The sequence below is a fragment of the Schistocerca cancellata genome, chromosome 3 (genome assembly GCF_023864275.1).
Source record: "Schistocerca cancellata isolate TAMUIC-IGC-003103 chromosome 3, iqSchCanc2.1, whole genome shotgun sequence".
NCBI classification, from domain to species: domain Eukaryota; kingdom Metazoa; phylum Arthropoda; class Insecta; order Orthoptera; family Acrididae; genus Schistocerca; species Schistocerca cancellata.
Genome location: NC_064628.1, coordinates 395,722,108 through 395,738,806, shown reverse-complemented (window position 1 = coordinate 395,738,806; position 16,699 = coordinate 395,722,108). Strand labels below are relative to the sequence as shown.

Below are 16,699 nucleotides of genomic sequence, written 5' to 3'. Positions count from 1 at the left end.
TGTACCTACAGCTGATCGAGCGCTCAGTGCGAATGCACTGACAGCCGTAAACAAATACACAGTGTAATTTCTCCGAATAAATTCAGTATAAAGCTATAGTGACTTGATAAATTATATTATTAACGTTCAGTATTTTTCAGGATACGGTTGTATAAAATATTTAAGAACTTCAGGTAAATTCTGTGTGTGTCCGACGTTAAGAGGACTTGCTATCGAGAAATTTTCAGGAAGAATGTAATTTCGAAGAAGAAACTAATAAACTAAAAAGGTAACTATTAATTGAGTTTATTTTTCAGGTAACACATTTCCACTCAGGTACGTACTTTAGACGTAATTTGCTGCTAGCGATTACGTGATTTATACTTTGTGTTAACTGATTTTGATTGATTAATGAACAGGGTTGTTACTTGTGTATATTGTGCATCGCTTGGCTGCTATGCTTTTTTCACTGATGTCACATTTTTTTATTATGTGCCTGCTGTACTTATTTATTTAAATTATAATTGTCACCTGATTAATTGTGCTGATATGGTTATGTATGTAAGTTATACTTTGTGATTTATCTGCTTGCGCCTTCATATTTACTTATTAAGATTACATGTTGTTGTTGTTGTGGTCTTCAGTCCTGAGACTGGTTTGATGCAGCTCTCCATGCTACTCTATCCTGTGCAAGCTTCTTCATCTCCCAGTACCTACTGCAACCTACATCTTTCTGAATCTGCTTAGTGTATTCATCTCTTGGTCTCCCCCTACGATTTTTACCCTCCACACTGCCCTCCAATACTAAATTGGTGATCCCTTGATGCCTCAGAACATGTCCTACCAACCGATCCCTTCTTCTGGTCAAGTTGTGCCACAAACGTCTCCTCTCCCCAATCCTATTCAATACTTCCTCATTAGTTATGTGATCTACCCATCTAATCTTCAGCATACTTCTGTAACACCACATTTCGAAAGCTTCTATTCTCTTCTTGTCCAAACTATTTACCGTCCATGTTTCACTTCCATACATGGCTACGCTCCATACAAATACTTTCAGAAACGACTTCCTGACACTTAAATCTATACTCGATGTTAACAAATTTCTCTTCTTCAGAAACGCTTTCCTTGCCATTGCCAGTCTACATTTTATATCCTCTCTACTTCGACCATCATCAGTTATTTTGCTCCCCAAATAGCAAAACTCCTTTACTACTTTAAGTGTCTCATTTCCTAATCTAATACCCTCAACATCAGCCGACTTAATTCGACTACATTCCATTATCCTCGTTTTGCTTTTGTTGATGTTCATCTTATATCCTCCCTTCAAGACACCGTCCATTCCGTTCAACTGCTCTTCCAAGTCCTTTGCTGTCTCTGACAGAATTGCAATGTCATCGGCGAACCTCAACGTTTTTATTTCTTCTCCATGGATTTTAATACCTACTCCGAATTTTTCTTTTGTTTTCTTTACTGCTTGCTCAATATACAGATTGAATAGCATCGGGGAGAGGCTACAACCCTGTCTTACTCCTTTCCCAACCACTGCTTCTCTTTCATGCCCCTCGACTCTTATAACTGCCATCTGGTTTCTATACAAATTGTAAATAGCCTTTCGCTCCCTGTATTTTACCCCTGCCACCTTTAGAATTTGAAAGAGAGTATTCCAGTCAACATTGTCAAAAGCTTTCTCTAAGTCTACAAATGCTAGAAACGTAGGTTTGCCTTTCCTTAATCTTTCTTCTAAGATAAGTCGTAAGGTCAGTATTGCCTCACGTGTTCCAGTATTTCTACGGAATCCAAACTGATCTTCCCCGAGGTCAGCTTCTACTAGTTTTTCCATTCGTCTGTAAAGAATTCGTGTTAGTATTTTGCAGTTGTGGCTTATTAAACTGATTGTTCGGTAATTTTCACATCTGATGTTTTCCCTTCCTAATCCCAAATAATTGGTACCGATCTATCTCCTAAATATTATTTTACTTGTTTGTTGTGGCCTGCACTGACAACCATAAATATTATAGGTTTACTGACATTTGTGTATTTGTAATAATTAATATGATAATTCTCTGATATCATTTGTGTGTTTGTTATAATTTGTATGTTTAGTGTAAGAGCATTGATAATGATTTTGTAAAAGCAATTGTGTGTGCATTCAAACTGTTGTTCGTGCTTGCACCTGTTCAACATTGCTGGGTGCCACTTGGAAATGTTTAATTTCTGCTGATAAACTCTGATGAACTGTCTAATTAGTGATAGTGAATATAATGGACTGTTACTTGCACCTGCTCAACATTACTGGGTGCCACTGATGGACTGCTTCTACTGAATTATGTCAGTTGTTGGTGTCTGCACCTGTTCAACATTACTGGGTGCCACTGGTGGAACTGCTTCTACTGAAATAATGTCACTTGTTGGTGTCTGCACCTGATTACTGGGTGCCACTGATGGAACTGCTTCTACTGAAATGATGTTACTTGTTGGTGTCTGCGCCTGCTCAACATTACTGGGTGCCACTGGTGGAACTGCTTTTACTGAAATAATGTCACTTGTTGGTGTCTGCACCTGTTCAACATTGCTAGGTGCCACTGATGGACTGCTTCTACTGAGATAATGTCACTTGTTGGTGTCTGCACCTGCTCGCCATTTTTGGGTGCCACTGTTGAAGCTGTTTAAATACTGCTGATGAAATGTTATGAGACTGCTATTTGCACCTGTTGATCATTGCTGGGTGCTACTGTTGGAACTGTCAACTACTCTGAGGAGTTCTACTTGTTTATTGAACTATTGAAAGGGTTTTATGTGAATATTTGTACGAACTGATTTTTTGTGTGTTTACTGTTTATGAAATGTTATGAGACTCTTACCTGCTCGTGTTTGTCATTTCTGGTGCCATTGATTGAATAATACTTATGTAAACTATTATGTAAAATCACATGTATGCAAGCATTTGTATTCGTTACTGTATTTTATATATTAGGTTATTGAAGGGTCAGTGCAAAGCCAAAATTTATTTAGTTTGTGATATTTACTTATTAATATTACTTTTTAATTTTTGTCTGTATTTTTTGGACGAATTTGGTGGTATTTTCACCACCAATGCTGGCAAAAATACCATCAAATTCTAGCCCGTGGAGGAGGGGCATATGAAAGGGGGCTACACTGAGTCACAGCGCCAGAGATTGCGCCAGAGAGTATTATTCAGCCGCCTCCACAGGCAGTTCTTGTCGAGAAGCGGTGGTAGGGCAGTGCTTATTGAGATGTAGTAGTGGGCAGTGCTTGTTGGGATGTAGCAGTGGTGAGTCGTTGTTGAGAAGTTCCCATGGAGAGTGCTTGTTCAGATGTTGTCATATTGTTTTGATGGGCTAGACACCAGATATTGTTGGATTGGGGATGCTGTAATGATCAGAGTGTGCTTTTCGTCAATATATATTAAGGTAAAAAAATTCCTTTTTTTTATTATTTCAATGTCTTAAACAATAATGCCTCTTGGTCACAGGTTCAGTCAACAAAGCATCTGGCTTGTGTTCTTGTATTAGATTGTATTTGTGTTTTTTTTAATTACTTCAGTATAAATGGTGTTTAAAATATCTGGTCTTATTGAGGAAGAACCGTGCCAGATGTGTCCACACACAGAACAGTTACATTTGTGTTTTGTTGTTTCGTAGGTTTTATAGTTGCTGGGGACTTCATTAATTAATTGTGTTAACGGAAGTTTTCTTTCATTCTTTGTTGTTATTCTATGCAGTCAGATTGCGTACTGATACCAGTCAGGGCCAACCGGTTACGAGACTGCGTAACCGGACAGTCAGCTACTAAAAATTAAAAGTATTTGCATAATAAAAATTTAATTAAGCCCCCATGCACGTGGCGACCGCTGCTTCGGATCGTCCCTTGGAATCTTCTGATAGTAAAAATAGCAGACAGTAGTAATTAAGCCCCCATGCAATATGCACATACAAAAGTGCTCTCCCTATGAACTTCCAGCATGCCGGAATAGCTTGGGTCAGCAACTTCAGTTAATCAGTAGAACGAAAAACCCGTCTATGTAGAAAATTTTTACTTTTTCTTCATTCGATGACTAGATTCGGTCCGAGACCCGTTTTCAAATCATCATAGCATGATCGAAAATGGCATTTCCGAAGCTGTCAAAAACGTGCAATGTTCATTGTCGACTATGTTGTGGTCTCGGTCCGAAAGTAGTCATTTGCAACTTGGACTGGTTTTTCGTTCTACTGAGAGCTCTCTCTCTCTCTCTCTCTCTCTCTCTCTCTCTCTCTCTCTCTCCCTCTCCCCCCTCTCTCTCTCTCACACACACTCACTCACTCTCACGTGCGAGTTCTCATTATCAATAATTAATATAATATTTGATTAGGACATTTCTTTTCCAAAGAGAAACTTCTTCTTTAACCAGCAATACGCCATTTATGTAAATTTATTACAGCAAATCTTATCAATACGAAGGCGTTTTCGAGAGATTCTCAATGTGCTGTTATTCATAGGACATAAAATAAAGCAGCTGCTGCTTCAATTAATCTGCTACGACGGGCGTTTGAAAAGTCCGTGCAAAAATAAAAACTACTTACGTGTTTGAGGTAAACCTTTCTTATTTTTCGGCATAGTCTCCTTTTAGACTTATACACTTCGTCCAACGCTGTTCTAATTTGTTGATCCCTTCCGAATAATAGGAATTGTCCAAGTCTGCAAAAGAGCTATTAGTTGCTGAAATCACCTCCTCGTTTGAATAAAATCTTTGTCCCGCCAGCCATTTCTTCAAATTGCGGAACGAATAGTAGTCCAAGGGTGCCAAGTCTGGAGAATAGGGCGGAGGGGAGGTGTGTAACGAGTTGGAATCCTGTTTCCATTAATTTTGCGACCACAGCTGCTGAGGTGTGTGCTGGTGCACTGTCGTGATGTAAAAGGACTTTTCTGCGGTCCGCCGGCGTTTTTCTTGCAGCTCGGTTTTCAAACGGTCCAATAACGATGAATAATATGTACTTGTAATAGTTTTACCCTTTTCCAGATAGTCGATGAGGATTATCCCTTGTGAATCCCAAAAGACAGTCGCCATAACCTTTCCGGCCGAAGGACTGGTCTTCGCCTTTTTTGGTGCAGATTCTTCCTTGCTAACTCGTTGTTTAGATTGTTGTTTGGTCTCAGGAGTATAGTAATGTATCCATGTTTCATCCGCAGTAACGAAACGATGCTTAAAGTCCTGTGGATTCTTCCTGAACAGCTGCAAACAATCCTTGCAACACTTCACACGATTCCGTTTTTGGTCAAACGTGAGAAATCGCGGAACCCATCTTGCAGATAGCTTTCTCATGTGCAAATATTTATACAAAATATTATGTACCCGTTCATTCGAGATTCCCACAGCACTAGCAATCTCACGCACCTTAACTCTTCTGTCATCCACCACCATATCATGGATTTTATCAATGATTTCTGGAGTCGTAACCTCCACAGGGCGTCCTGACCTTTCAGCATCACTTGTGGCCATATGGCCACTCCGAAAATTTTGAAACCACATATAAACTGTTCTAATCGAAGGTGCAGAGTCAACGTAATGTTTATATCAATCTTCTCTTTAGTCTCCTGAGGCGTTTTGCCTTTCATAAAGTAATGTTTAATCACCATACGAAATTCTTCTTCGACCATTTTTTGACAATCACTCGACTTCCGTGATTCACACGAATGCCAAACACAAAGAAATTGACCAATATGGCTGAAACTTGGTGTGCGTTCTTCCCAAAGATTCTACTAAGTAAACATGACCTCGATACCCGCCAGTGGTGGCATCTCTCGGACTTTGCACGGACTTTTCAAACACCCCTCCCAGAATGGCTACCCACCCTATCCAATTGCAGGCCAACTCGTGAAACTACTTTTCAAAGTTTGTAGACAGTGTTGTTGAGACATCTTAATGAACACTGTCGAATATGTACGTTACTGGATTCAATGTCAGCTGGCCACAGATTGTTTTTTTGCTTGTAAATAAGCAAGTCGTCTCACTTTCGGGGTTGATGAAGGCGTATGAAGAAAAATAGTTGGTACAACTTTTTCAGCAAATTTCGGAAGTAATTCCTGCAAAAACTCTAATTTCTCCCTTATCCTAACCCAGTCCACAAGAACGCAGAACTTTTAGACAATTATAAACAACGTAACTTCGTAGTTAATATGCCCTGCAGTAAAGAAAATGCGTAACGCCCAGTTATCTGCTCTTAAGGCAAATGTTCTTGTTTTGAACGTCATGTTCGCTTCTTCGGTACAGCATGTGAATCATAATGACGTCACGTGTGCATGAAGTCATGTGTACCCGGCGTGGAGACGTGACAGAACGGCGGGAATGAGCTGTCGTGTTGGGGTGCGCCCGCTACCACGTCACGGGTGTGGCTGCCCGGTTTGTTGGTGTATAAAAGCGAACTATCCAACGAGTCTACAAGGAATGCAGTAGCTCTCGCGGTCTCGGAACAGCGGTCTTAAACAGTTACAGACCGACAGCGACCAGAGTCGAGTGCCACTCCTTCTCGATTTCAATTCCGACAGAAACTACTACTGTCAGTGTATGCAGGCCTACCTTCACCAGTCTAGGAGAGATCGCTAATAAGAAAACTGCATGCAGTGGACTTTGTAGTCGGGTACCTCGCGTCAGTCGTTGCTCACACCCGCATCTGAAGTTCCACGTCTTCAGGTGACCAAGCAGCATAGAAATTGGGAAGCAGCTGGTTCGGGCCGTGTAATGTGCTCCAACGAGTCACTATTTTGTCCCAGTTCAAATGATGCAACGTCTAGTGCACCAGCGGTCCAATGAAGTGTTTGGAGTGTGTAGTTAAAAAATGGTTCAAAATGGTTGGTTCAAATGGCTCTGAGCACTATGCGGCTTAACTTCTGAGGTCATCAGTCGCCTAGAACTTAGAACTAATTAAACCTAACTAACCTAAGGACATCACACACATCCATGCCCGAGGCAGGATTTGAACCTGCGACCGTAGCGGTCGCTCGGCTCCAGACTGTAGAGCCTAGAACCGCACGGCCACTCCGACCGACTCAAAAATGGTTCAAATGGCACTGAGCACGAGGCGACTTAACTTCTGAGGTCATCAGTCGCCTAAAATTTAGAACTAATTAAACCTAACTAACCTAAGGACATCCATGCCCGAGGCAGGATTCGAACCTGCGACCGTAGCGGTCGCTGGGTTCCAGACTGTAGCGCCTAGAACCGCACGGCCACACCGGCCGGCGGAGTGTGTAGTTCGCGTCGTAGTTGGTTCTACGATATTCTACAGTGAATAACGTCCTCTCGCTCTCTCTTTCTCTGTTTTTAAGGTGCTGAATCCGCCCATTCATGTTACTATCAGCCTGAACCAGGATGTTTCTTCCAACATGCCAAATTTAAAAGAACGCAAAATCCCCAAGACTGGGAAAGTCTTGCATAAGTTCGAAATATAGCGCGTACTTCAATGCGAGATGCTTTTAATAATTTCCACAACGAAATCCTGACTCGAAATCTGGCCGAAAACCCAAAGAGATTCTGTTCATACATAAAGCACACCAGTGGCAAGACGCAATCAATACCTTCACTGCACGATAACAACGGTGAACTCACAGATGACAGTGCCACTAAAGCAGAGTTATTAAACACGATTTTCCAAAACTTCTTCACCAAAGAAGACGAAGTAAATATTCCTGAATTCAAATCAAGAACAACTGCCAAGATGAGAAACATAGAAATAGATATCCTCGGTGACGCAAAGCAGCTTAAATCACTTACTAAAAGCAAGGCTTCCGGTTTAGATTGTATATCAGTCAGGTTCCTCTTAGAGTATGCTGATACAATAGCTCCATATTTAGCAATTGTATACAACCGCTCGCTCACAGAAAAATCCGTACCTAAAGTCTGGAAAATTTCTCAAGTCACACCAATACCCAAAAAGGGAAGTAGGAGTAATCCGTTGAATTACAGGTCCATATCACTAACGTCGATTTGCATTAGAGTTTTGGAACATATACTGTATTCGAACATTATGAAGTACCTCGAAGAAAACGATTTATTGACATATAGTCAGCACGGATGCAGAAAACATAGTTCTTGCGAAACACAACTGGCTCTTTATGCTCATGAAGTAATGAGTGCTATCGACAGGAGATGTCAAATTGACTCCATATTTTTAGATTTCCAGAAGGATTTCGACACCATTTCTCACAAGCGTCTTCTAACCAAACTGCGTGCTTATGGAATATCGCCTTAGTTGTACGACTGGATTCGTGATTTCCTGTCAGAAAGGTCACAGTTCGTAGTAATTGACGGAAAGTTATCGAGTAAAACAGAACCAACATCTGACGTTCCCCAGGGAAGTATTACAGGGCTTCTGCTGTTCCTGATCTACATAAATGACGTAGTAGACAATCTGAGCAGCCCTCTTAGATTCTTTGCAGATGATGATGTCATTTACCGTCTTGTAAAGTCATCACATGGTCAAAACCAGCAAAATGATTTAGACCAGCAATCTGTCTGGTCCGAAAAGTGGCAATTGACTCTAAACAATGGAAAGCGCGGAATCATCCACATTTGTACTAAAATAAGTCCGCTAAGTTTCGGTTAGACGATAAACCACACAAATATACTGGACGTAAATTCAACTGAGTACTAAGGGATTACAATTACAGATATCTTGAACTGGAACGATCACATAGATAATGTCGTGGTGAAAGCAGACCAAAGACTGCGATTTATTGGCAGAACACTTAGAAAGTGTAACAGGTCTGTTAAAGAGACTGCTTGCACCACGCTTGTCCGTCATCTTCTCGAGTATTGCTGTGCGGTGTAGGTTCTGCATGAGATGGGACTGACGGAGGACGTCGAAAAAGTTCAAAGAAGGGCAGTACTATTGCGAAATAGGGGAGAAAGTGTCACTGACATGATACGTGAATTGGTGTGGCAACCATTAAGACAATGGCGTTTTTCGTTGTGGCAGGATGTTCTCGTGAAATTTCAATCACAACCTTTCTCCTCCGAATGCGATAATGTTTTGTTGACGCCCACCTAGAGAAGGACAAATGATCATCATACGAGTGTGGTTTGAAAAGTTCTCGGAATCACCGCGAGAGGTCGGCGCTAGCACAAAGCATTGTTCACGTGATCTTCATTGGACTGTTGCCTGTAAACACGTGCCACGTCAGTGCTCTTGGAATAGAGTTGTGGCGGCGACGCTGTTGTTGTTCCCGCGTAGTGATTTGCGAAGATGGAAAAAATCGAGATTCGAGCAGTGATTAAGTACTTCGTAAAGAAAGGTACGAAAGCAGAGGACGTTCATGCTGATTCCGAGAATACACTGGGGGACTCTGCTCCTTCATATTCAACTGTTGTCAAGTGGACAAATGAATTTAAATTTGGTCGGGAGAGCTTAGATCATGATCTGCGCAGTTTTCGAGCAAGATGTGTCACTATTCCAGAAATCATTGCTAAAGTGCACAAAATGGTCATGGAGGATCGCCGATTGAAAGTGCGTAAAATTGCTCACGCTTACCAGATGTCATCTGAAAGGGTAAAGCACACTTTAAGTGAAGAATTAGAGCTGAAAAAAAAATTATCTGCAAAATGGGTGCCGTGACTCTTGACGCCCGCCAGCACACGTGCCGTCGTCATGGCAAAATTACACGAACTAAGGTATGAACTGTTGCCACACCCGCCTTATTCACCTGATATGGCTCCGTCAGGATCCCACCTCTTCCAAAAACTGAAAATTTTTCTAGGTTGACGAAGATTCACTTGAAACGAAGAATTGATAGCCGGAGTTGACAAATATTTTGCATGTCTCTATTTCGGAATAGAATCAAGGCACTGGAACATCGTTCCACCAAGTGCACTAATCTACAAGGAGACTACATTGAAAAATAAAAAAAGTTTCAGTGATGTAAGTACTTTTTTTCTCTTCCGATCCGAGAACTTTTCGAACGACCCTCGTAATAAAATCAGAGCTCTCACAGAAAGCCTGATGTGTCCGTTTTTCCTGTGCGGTGTTCGAGAGTGAATCGGTAGAGAAAGAGCTTGAAAGTGATTCGATGCACCCTCCGCCAAGCACTTAATTGTGAATTGCTGAGTATTGGTGCAAATGTAGATGTAGAATGTGTGGTGCCTGTGGCGTGCTGATTACAGTGCGTCACATTTTACTAGACTGTGTTTCATTTTCAGATCAAAGAGTGGCAGCTCATTTGCCGACTGATTCGCCTTCTATTTCAAGTGACGATCAAACGAATGTGGTACGACTTTAGAGATTCTGTGACTTGTTCAACTTGCTACCTAAAATTTTAGGGCGACGTTTTTAATGTGTGCTGCCTCACTAGTACTTTTTGTACGTGATCAACCAGCCACATAATCCTGGGGATCTATTTTAAGCCGGCCGCGGTGGCCGTGCGGTTCTAGGCGCTGCAGTCGGGAGCCGCGGGACTGCTACGGTCGCAGGTTCGAATCCTGCCTCGGGCATGGATGTGTGTGATGTCCTTAGGTTAGTTAGGTTTAAGTAGTTCTAAGTTCTAGGGAACTGATGACCTAAGATGTTAAGTCCCATAGTGCTAAGAGCCATTTTTTGATCTATTTTAATTTTTCTCTTGTTTGCTGAAATTTTATTAAAAGTTTTAGAACATCTAACAGTTTTAGCTCTGTCTTTCATGAACAAAGCTAGTGCGATTGTGTGGGTGATCATGGGTGAGATTATGGGTAAGTGAGCGCGATTTTATCTCAGACTGCGTCGCGCTGTCTCCGTATTAACCGCAAACGTTCCTGCTGATTTCCCATCGACGCTCAGGTTTGAATCGCGATCCAGCGCCTCGTTTTAATGTGTCAGGGACTTTCAAAACAGGACGCACTTCGATGTAGAGTACAGATTCATTCTACGAGGGTAATCCCAAGGTAAGGTCTCCTACTTTTTTATACGTACAGAACTCTGTTGGTGTGGTAGTTGGTCACACTGTTATAAAGATTGCTTCACGCGCTGTGTGTAAACATGCGCACGCCGCGCTGAGGTGCTCAGTCTTGGCTAGGCAGCCATTGAGAATGTAGCTCCCGTTGGATGCAACCGCCAAGTGCGAATTGCGCGCAGTTATTCAGTTTTTTAATGCAAAGGGCACTTCGCCGATTGAAATCTATCGCCAATTGACGGAAGTATATGGTGAGTCGTGCATGGATGTCAGAAATGTTCGTAAGTGGTGTAGAGAGTTTGCAGCTGTTGGGATCGAAATTCACGACGAACAAAGGAGCGGAAGACCGTAATTTTTGAGGAGACAGTGTTGAAGGTTGAGAAAAGCATGCGTGAAGATCGGCGGATCGCCCTGGATAATCTCTGCACGTTGACTCCTGAGGTTTCCCGAAGCACCGCTCACAGAATTTTAACGGAAACATTGAACTACCGGAATGTGTGCGCAAGATGGGTGCAACGCATGCTGACTGAGGACCACATGCGGCAACGAGTTGATGCTTCCCGTACATTTCTTCACCGCCTTGCAGCCGAACAGGACAACTTTTTGGACTCAGTTGTCACGGGTGACGAAACCTGGGCATACCACTTTACACCTGAGACCAAGCAACAATCATGCCAGCGGCGGTATCCCTCTTCGCCAAAGCCGCGGAAATTCAAGGAAACACAGTCTGCCGGTAAAGTCATGACAACCGTTTTTGGGATCGGAAAGGGGTACTGTTGGTCGGCTTTTTGCCCACTGGGACGACAATTAACGCTGACAGGTACTGTGAGACTCTGAAAAAACTCAAACGGGTAATTCAGAAACGGAGAATAGGAATGTTGAGCAAGGGCGTACACATTCTCCATGACAACGCTCGCCCACACATCACTCGGCAAACTGTTGCTCTCCTGCAGCAGTTTCAGTGGAACATAATCACCCACCCACCCTATAGTCCTGACTTGGCGCCCAGTGACTAAAACCTGTCCCCTAGGTTAAAAGAATATTTGGCCGGAAAGCGATTCAGCTCCGACGACGAGGTGAAAGAAGAGGCTCATAAGTTTCTCAACAGCATGGCGGCGAACTGGTATGACATGAGCGTACAAAAACTGCCACAGCGTCTACAAAAATGCATCGACAGAAATGGTGATTATGTCGAAAAATAGCTAAATGTTCAAGCTGTAAACTGATGTAAACCATTGTAGAAATAAACAGCTCTATGTACTTATAAAAAATAGGTGATCTTGCTTTTGGGGTTACCCACGTACATATAAATGTAAACTACAGCGAAGGCACAAGGGTTTTATCATTCAGTGACAAGTATTAATGTTGTTGAAATAAAATACACTCATGTTCAGAAAACCAGAACACCTTGACAGACTAAAGATAGGACGTTCATATCCACAGGACATAAGCATTAATTAGTACGTTGTGTAGACATGATTAGCATTTCAGTTGCCTCGGTTCAGCATGTGTCCTGTTGCCTAGTAGGCACATGGTCCTCCATGGGCCCTGATAACTTGTTCCATGCGTGATGGCATCGACTCGTATAAGGCGCGAATGGCGTCCTGTAGTATAGCCGTCCATGTGCATTCACCTGCTTCCTAAGTTCGCACCATTGCACCCGTCGTTTCCCCATATCCCACACATTTTCGATTGGCGACAAGTCTGATGATCTGGCAGGCCGAGGCAAAAGGCTGACATCCTGTGACACCAAGACGGCACGTGTTCGTGCACCAGCACGTAGCCGTGCATTGTCTTGCTGAAAAATGGCGTCTGGGGTGCCGTGCAGAAAGGGTATGGCTACAGGTCGCAGGGTGTCATTCACATAGCTCACAATGGCCAGAGTGCTCTGGACACGCACCAACTGTGATTTTTGGTTGTACCCTATGGCATCCCACACCATAAAACCTTGAGCTGGCGCTGTATGTCTTGTGCAAATGCAGTCACTGTAATGCCGCTCCCTCTGTCTACGGCGAACTAAAATTCGGCCAACATTTTCAAACAAAGAGGACCTGGATTCCTACGAAAACACTATCTGATGTCATTCCTGTCCCCAATGACGTATTTCCGTTCACCATTGCCGTCCAGCATGTTTCTGTACATTTGTCAAAGGTAGGCAGATAACTGGACGACGCGCACGTTACCCACTCAGTAATAAACGGCGACGGACTGTCACCCCTGACTGTGTACGATGTGTTACACTGTTCCACTGTTGCGCCAGAAACGAGGAAGACGCTGATCTGTCCCGCAATGCCGTTGGGATGAGGTGCCGATCTTCTCGTGAGAACGTCTGTGTGGTGCGACCTGACGCATCTCGTCGTGTTCCACGGCCGTCCGTGAACCATTCTGCACACAACCGTTGCAGTGCGCGAAACACTTCGTCCAACATGAGCAGAGTTTCCCGGATGGATGCGCCACATTCTCTCATAGCAATAACGCACCTTCTTTCAAACTCTCTGATTTGACATTACGGTTCGCGCATACGTCTGCGAGGCATTCTGCTCTTGTGCTCAAATCACACCGATCCATTACCTTCTGTTTATAGCCGAATTAATGTTGACCTTGAACCCGCCGGTCAACATGGTTCAAATGCTAATCATTTCTCCACAACTTATATTAGAAGGATAACAGGGCGAAACACTCGACGAAGTGACACATCAGAAAAAGAAATGTAGGTGTACGGCCTTTCGGCCATACGCTCCCAGAGAGACGGACAGAATCGGCCGTATGTTGAGCAGACACGGCGTAAAGACTATTTACGAACCGACAAAGAAGGTCAAAGAGTGTCCCAGATCGGCAAAGGAGGAGAGCGATCCACTTGATATGTCGGGAATATATCACATTTGATGCACATGCGGAAAAGTTTATTTTTGAAAGACTGGACGATCAGTCAACATCAGGATCACAGAACATAGCGACATTGCAGGTGGAGAAATCGCCCGTGGCAGAGCACCGGGTTTGTAAGACAGACCACGTAGTACAATTCGCAGACACGGAAGTTCTGGCTGTAGAAAAGAATTATCGCATTAACTTGTTCAGAGAAGCTACAGAAATAAGCAAACACGAGAGTAGCTTCAACAAGAAAGAAGAAAGCCTCAAAGTAAACGAATTCTGGCTTCCCGTGCTGCAGCGAACGACTGTCGCAGGTAGCAAGACAACTGCACCGGAGATGAGCGCGGAGAACCCCTTGGACGTTGGCGCGCCAGGTTCATATAGTCTGCCGCCACAAGCTCGGCTCCAGTCCACCACCAGCAATGGAGGGTATGCTTTGACAGTGCCAGCTAGTCGTGCTGGCGAAACGTCAGAAAAATCATCAGACAAACGCCGCCGAAGAACCCGAGACAGTAGTCAACAGTTTGTCAACAAGTGGTGACGAAAGCCTTAACAACTTTTTATTTCTGCAGAACATACTAGTACACAGGGAATAGGCAAAATAAAGTGAAAACTGGTAGAAATAGGATGGTTCTCTTTCACGGTCAATAACGCAGGTAAGGCACGTATCGTGCTGGACTTTGCGCATTCTGTACGGAGTAGGCATCAGTGCAGGCTGTTTGCGAGTAGTGCACACTTCCTATTTGCATTCAGAGGCAGAGGTCGATGTGCAATGAAAGACCTATCGGAGTCCCAAAGAGGGCAGATTGTGGGGTCCCTATTAGTTGGAACATGAGAAACCAAGACAGCCAACTTATTGAATATTTCAAGAGTAACTATTTCAACAGTCGTGACACCCTACACAAAATATGGAAAGATATCATCGTGTAAACGTAGTAGTGGGCGTAAATCAAAACTAAATGACTGAGATCGTCGTATGTTAACACGAATTGTGGCAAAACAACACAAAGCTACGGCGGCGAAAGTGACTGCAGAGCTCAATTGCCATCTTCGAGACCCTGTATCTAAAGGCACCGTCTGCCGAGAACACCGTAATACGAATTTTCACGGACAAGCTGCTATACCGAAAACATTAGTGACGACAACCAATGCAAAGAAGCGTAAAACATGGTGTCAGGAGCATAAGTGCTGGACGGCTGATCACTGGAAACACGTCATGTGGTCCGACGAGTCAACGTTTTCGTTATTTCCAACATCGGGTCGGGTTTACGTCTGGAGAACGCCAAAAGAAGCCTACAATCCTGTTTGCTTGATTCCAACGGTTAAGCATAGAGGTGGAAGTGTGATGGTGTGGGCGGCCATATCATGGTATTCTGGTAGTCCCATCATTACTCTCAAAGGCCGTGTTACAGCCAATGATTATGGGAACATTTTAGGTGAACAGGTGCACCCCATGATTCAAATATTGTTCCCCAACAGTGATGCCATATTTCAGGACGACAATGCACCCATTCACACAGCCATGACAGTGCAATCGTGGTATGAGGAGCGTGCAAGTGAACTGCAGCGTCTTCTCTGGCCAACACTGTCTCCGAACATTATGGACCCCTTGTGTGCGGTATTGGAGCACAGACTCCGCAGCAGATTTCCGCCTCACTCGTCGCTACAGGAGTTAGAAGAGGTTCTGATCGAAGAGTGGCATAACATTCCACTGGAGACTATACAATCATTATATGCCAGTATTCCGAGAAGAATGGTTCAAATGGCTCTGAGCACTATGGGACTTAACATCTGAGGTCATCAGTCCCCTAGAACTTAGAACTACTTAAACCTAACTAACCTACGGACATCACACACATCCATACCCGAGGCAGGATTCGAACCTACAACCGTAGCGGTCGCGTGGTTCCAGACTGCAGCGCCAAGAACCGCTCGGCCACACTGGCCGGCTCCGAGAAGAATCGCAGCTACATTACGGGCAAATGGGGATCCAGCCCCTTATTAATAAACCATTCCCAAGTAAGTGCAGGTGTTCACATTATTTTGCCTGTCCCCTGTACATGTCCTGTAAACATGAACGTCCTAGTCATTCAAGGTGTTCTTTTTGTTTCTGAACATGAGAGTATAAGGCAGCGACCTGCAGGAGTTAAGCCTTCGGAAAGCATCGAGATTAGCAAACATTCATATCAGTGAGAGGTTACAATGTTTCTTTTGGTTAGTCAGGCTGCTGTTTTCAGCAGTTTCAGCACGAAGCGTGATATTTGGCGAGCAAAGCGCAGCGGAGCAACTGTAGTGGCGGAAGATGCTTACGGTTGGCTGTCTCCGGCATCCACCATGGCTGCCTCGCTGTCAGCTGCTGACCGGACCAAAGTGGAGTGACGAGAGAGAGAGAGAGAGAGAGAGAGAGAGAGTCCGCTGTCCTCTTCCCTACCCTGAGACAAGTCGGTGCAACCGCTAAAAATACGGCCGCGTGCTGCCGCCGCTACTTCTGCTGCTACACGCGCGTGTGTCGCGTCTGGCTGGCAAACTGCGCTGCTGCTTGTCACACGCAGAAACTTTCCTTGTCTACTTCCGCGAACCTCTGTCCATAGCCTAACTCAAGCCGCCATTGGCTACGGCCGCTGCTTCTTACTCGACAACTCGAGCCGGTAACCTTGTAAGGCAGGGAAGGTGGGGAGAGAACAGCTGACTGCGCGCGCTAGGGGAAGGCGGGGGAGGGGAGGGAATCTCAGCTACGCGCGCGTCTCCTGTCCCAGTGAGCGGCGTCGCAGAGTCGCCGATAGCCAATTCCCATGTGACGACTATGTAGGGTGACCAGATCAAATTGTTTAAAACAGCTTCAAAAAGGAGGACAATGGAAGAAAAAAAGGGGACACATCAAACGGGTCAACTGCAGATGGGGATACCACCCGTCAGCTTTGGACACGTCACG

The 16,699-nt window shown here is 44.1% G+C and overlaps 1 protein-coding gene across 1 annotated transcript in view; it reads right to left on the bottom strand.

Annotated features, from left to right (window-relative positions):
• The window catches only part of LOC126175126 (purine nucleoside phosphorylase-like), a 123,641-nt gene extending 107,254 nt beyond the window's left edge, over window positions 1–16,387 (bottom strand). The window contains exon 1 of the mRNA XM_049921679.1: window positions 16,078–16,387. Coding sequence (XP_049777636.1) covers window positions 16,078–16,103 — 26 coding nt within the window. The 5' untranslated portion in view covers window positions 16,104–16,387. The remainder of the gene's footprint in view (window positions 1–16,077) is intronic.
• Window positions 16,388–16,699: the final 312 nt, after the last annotated feature.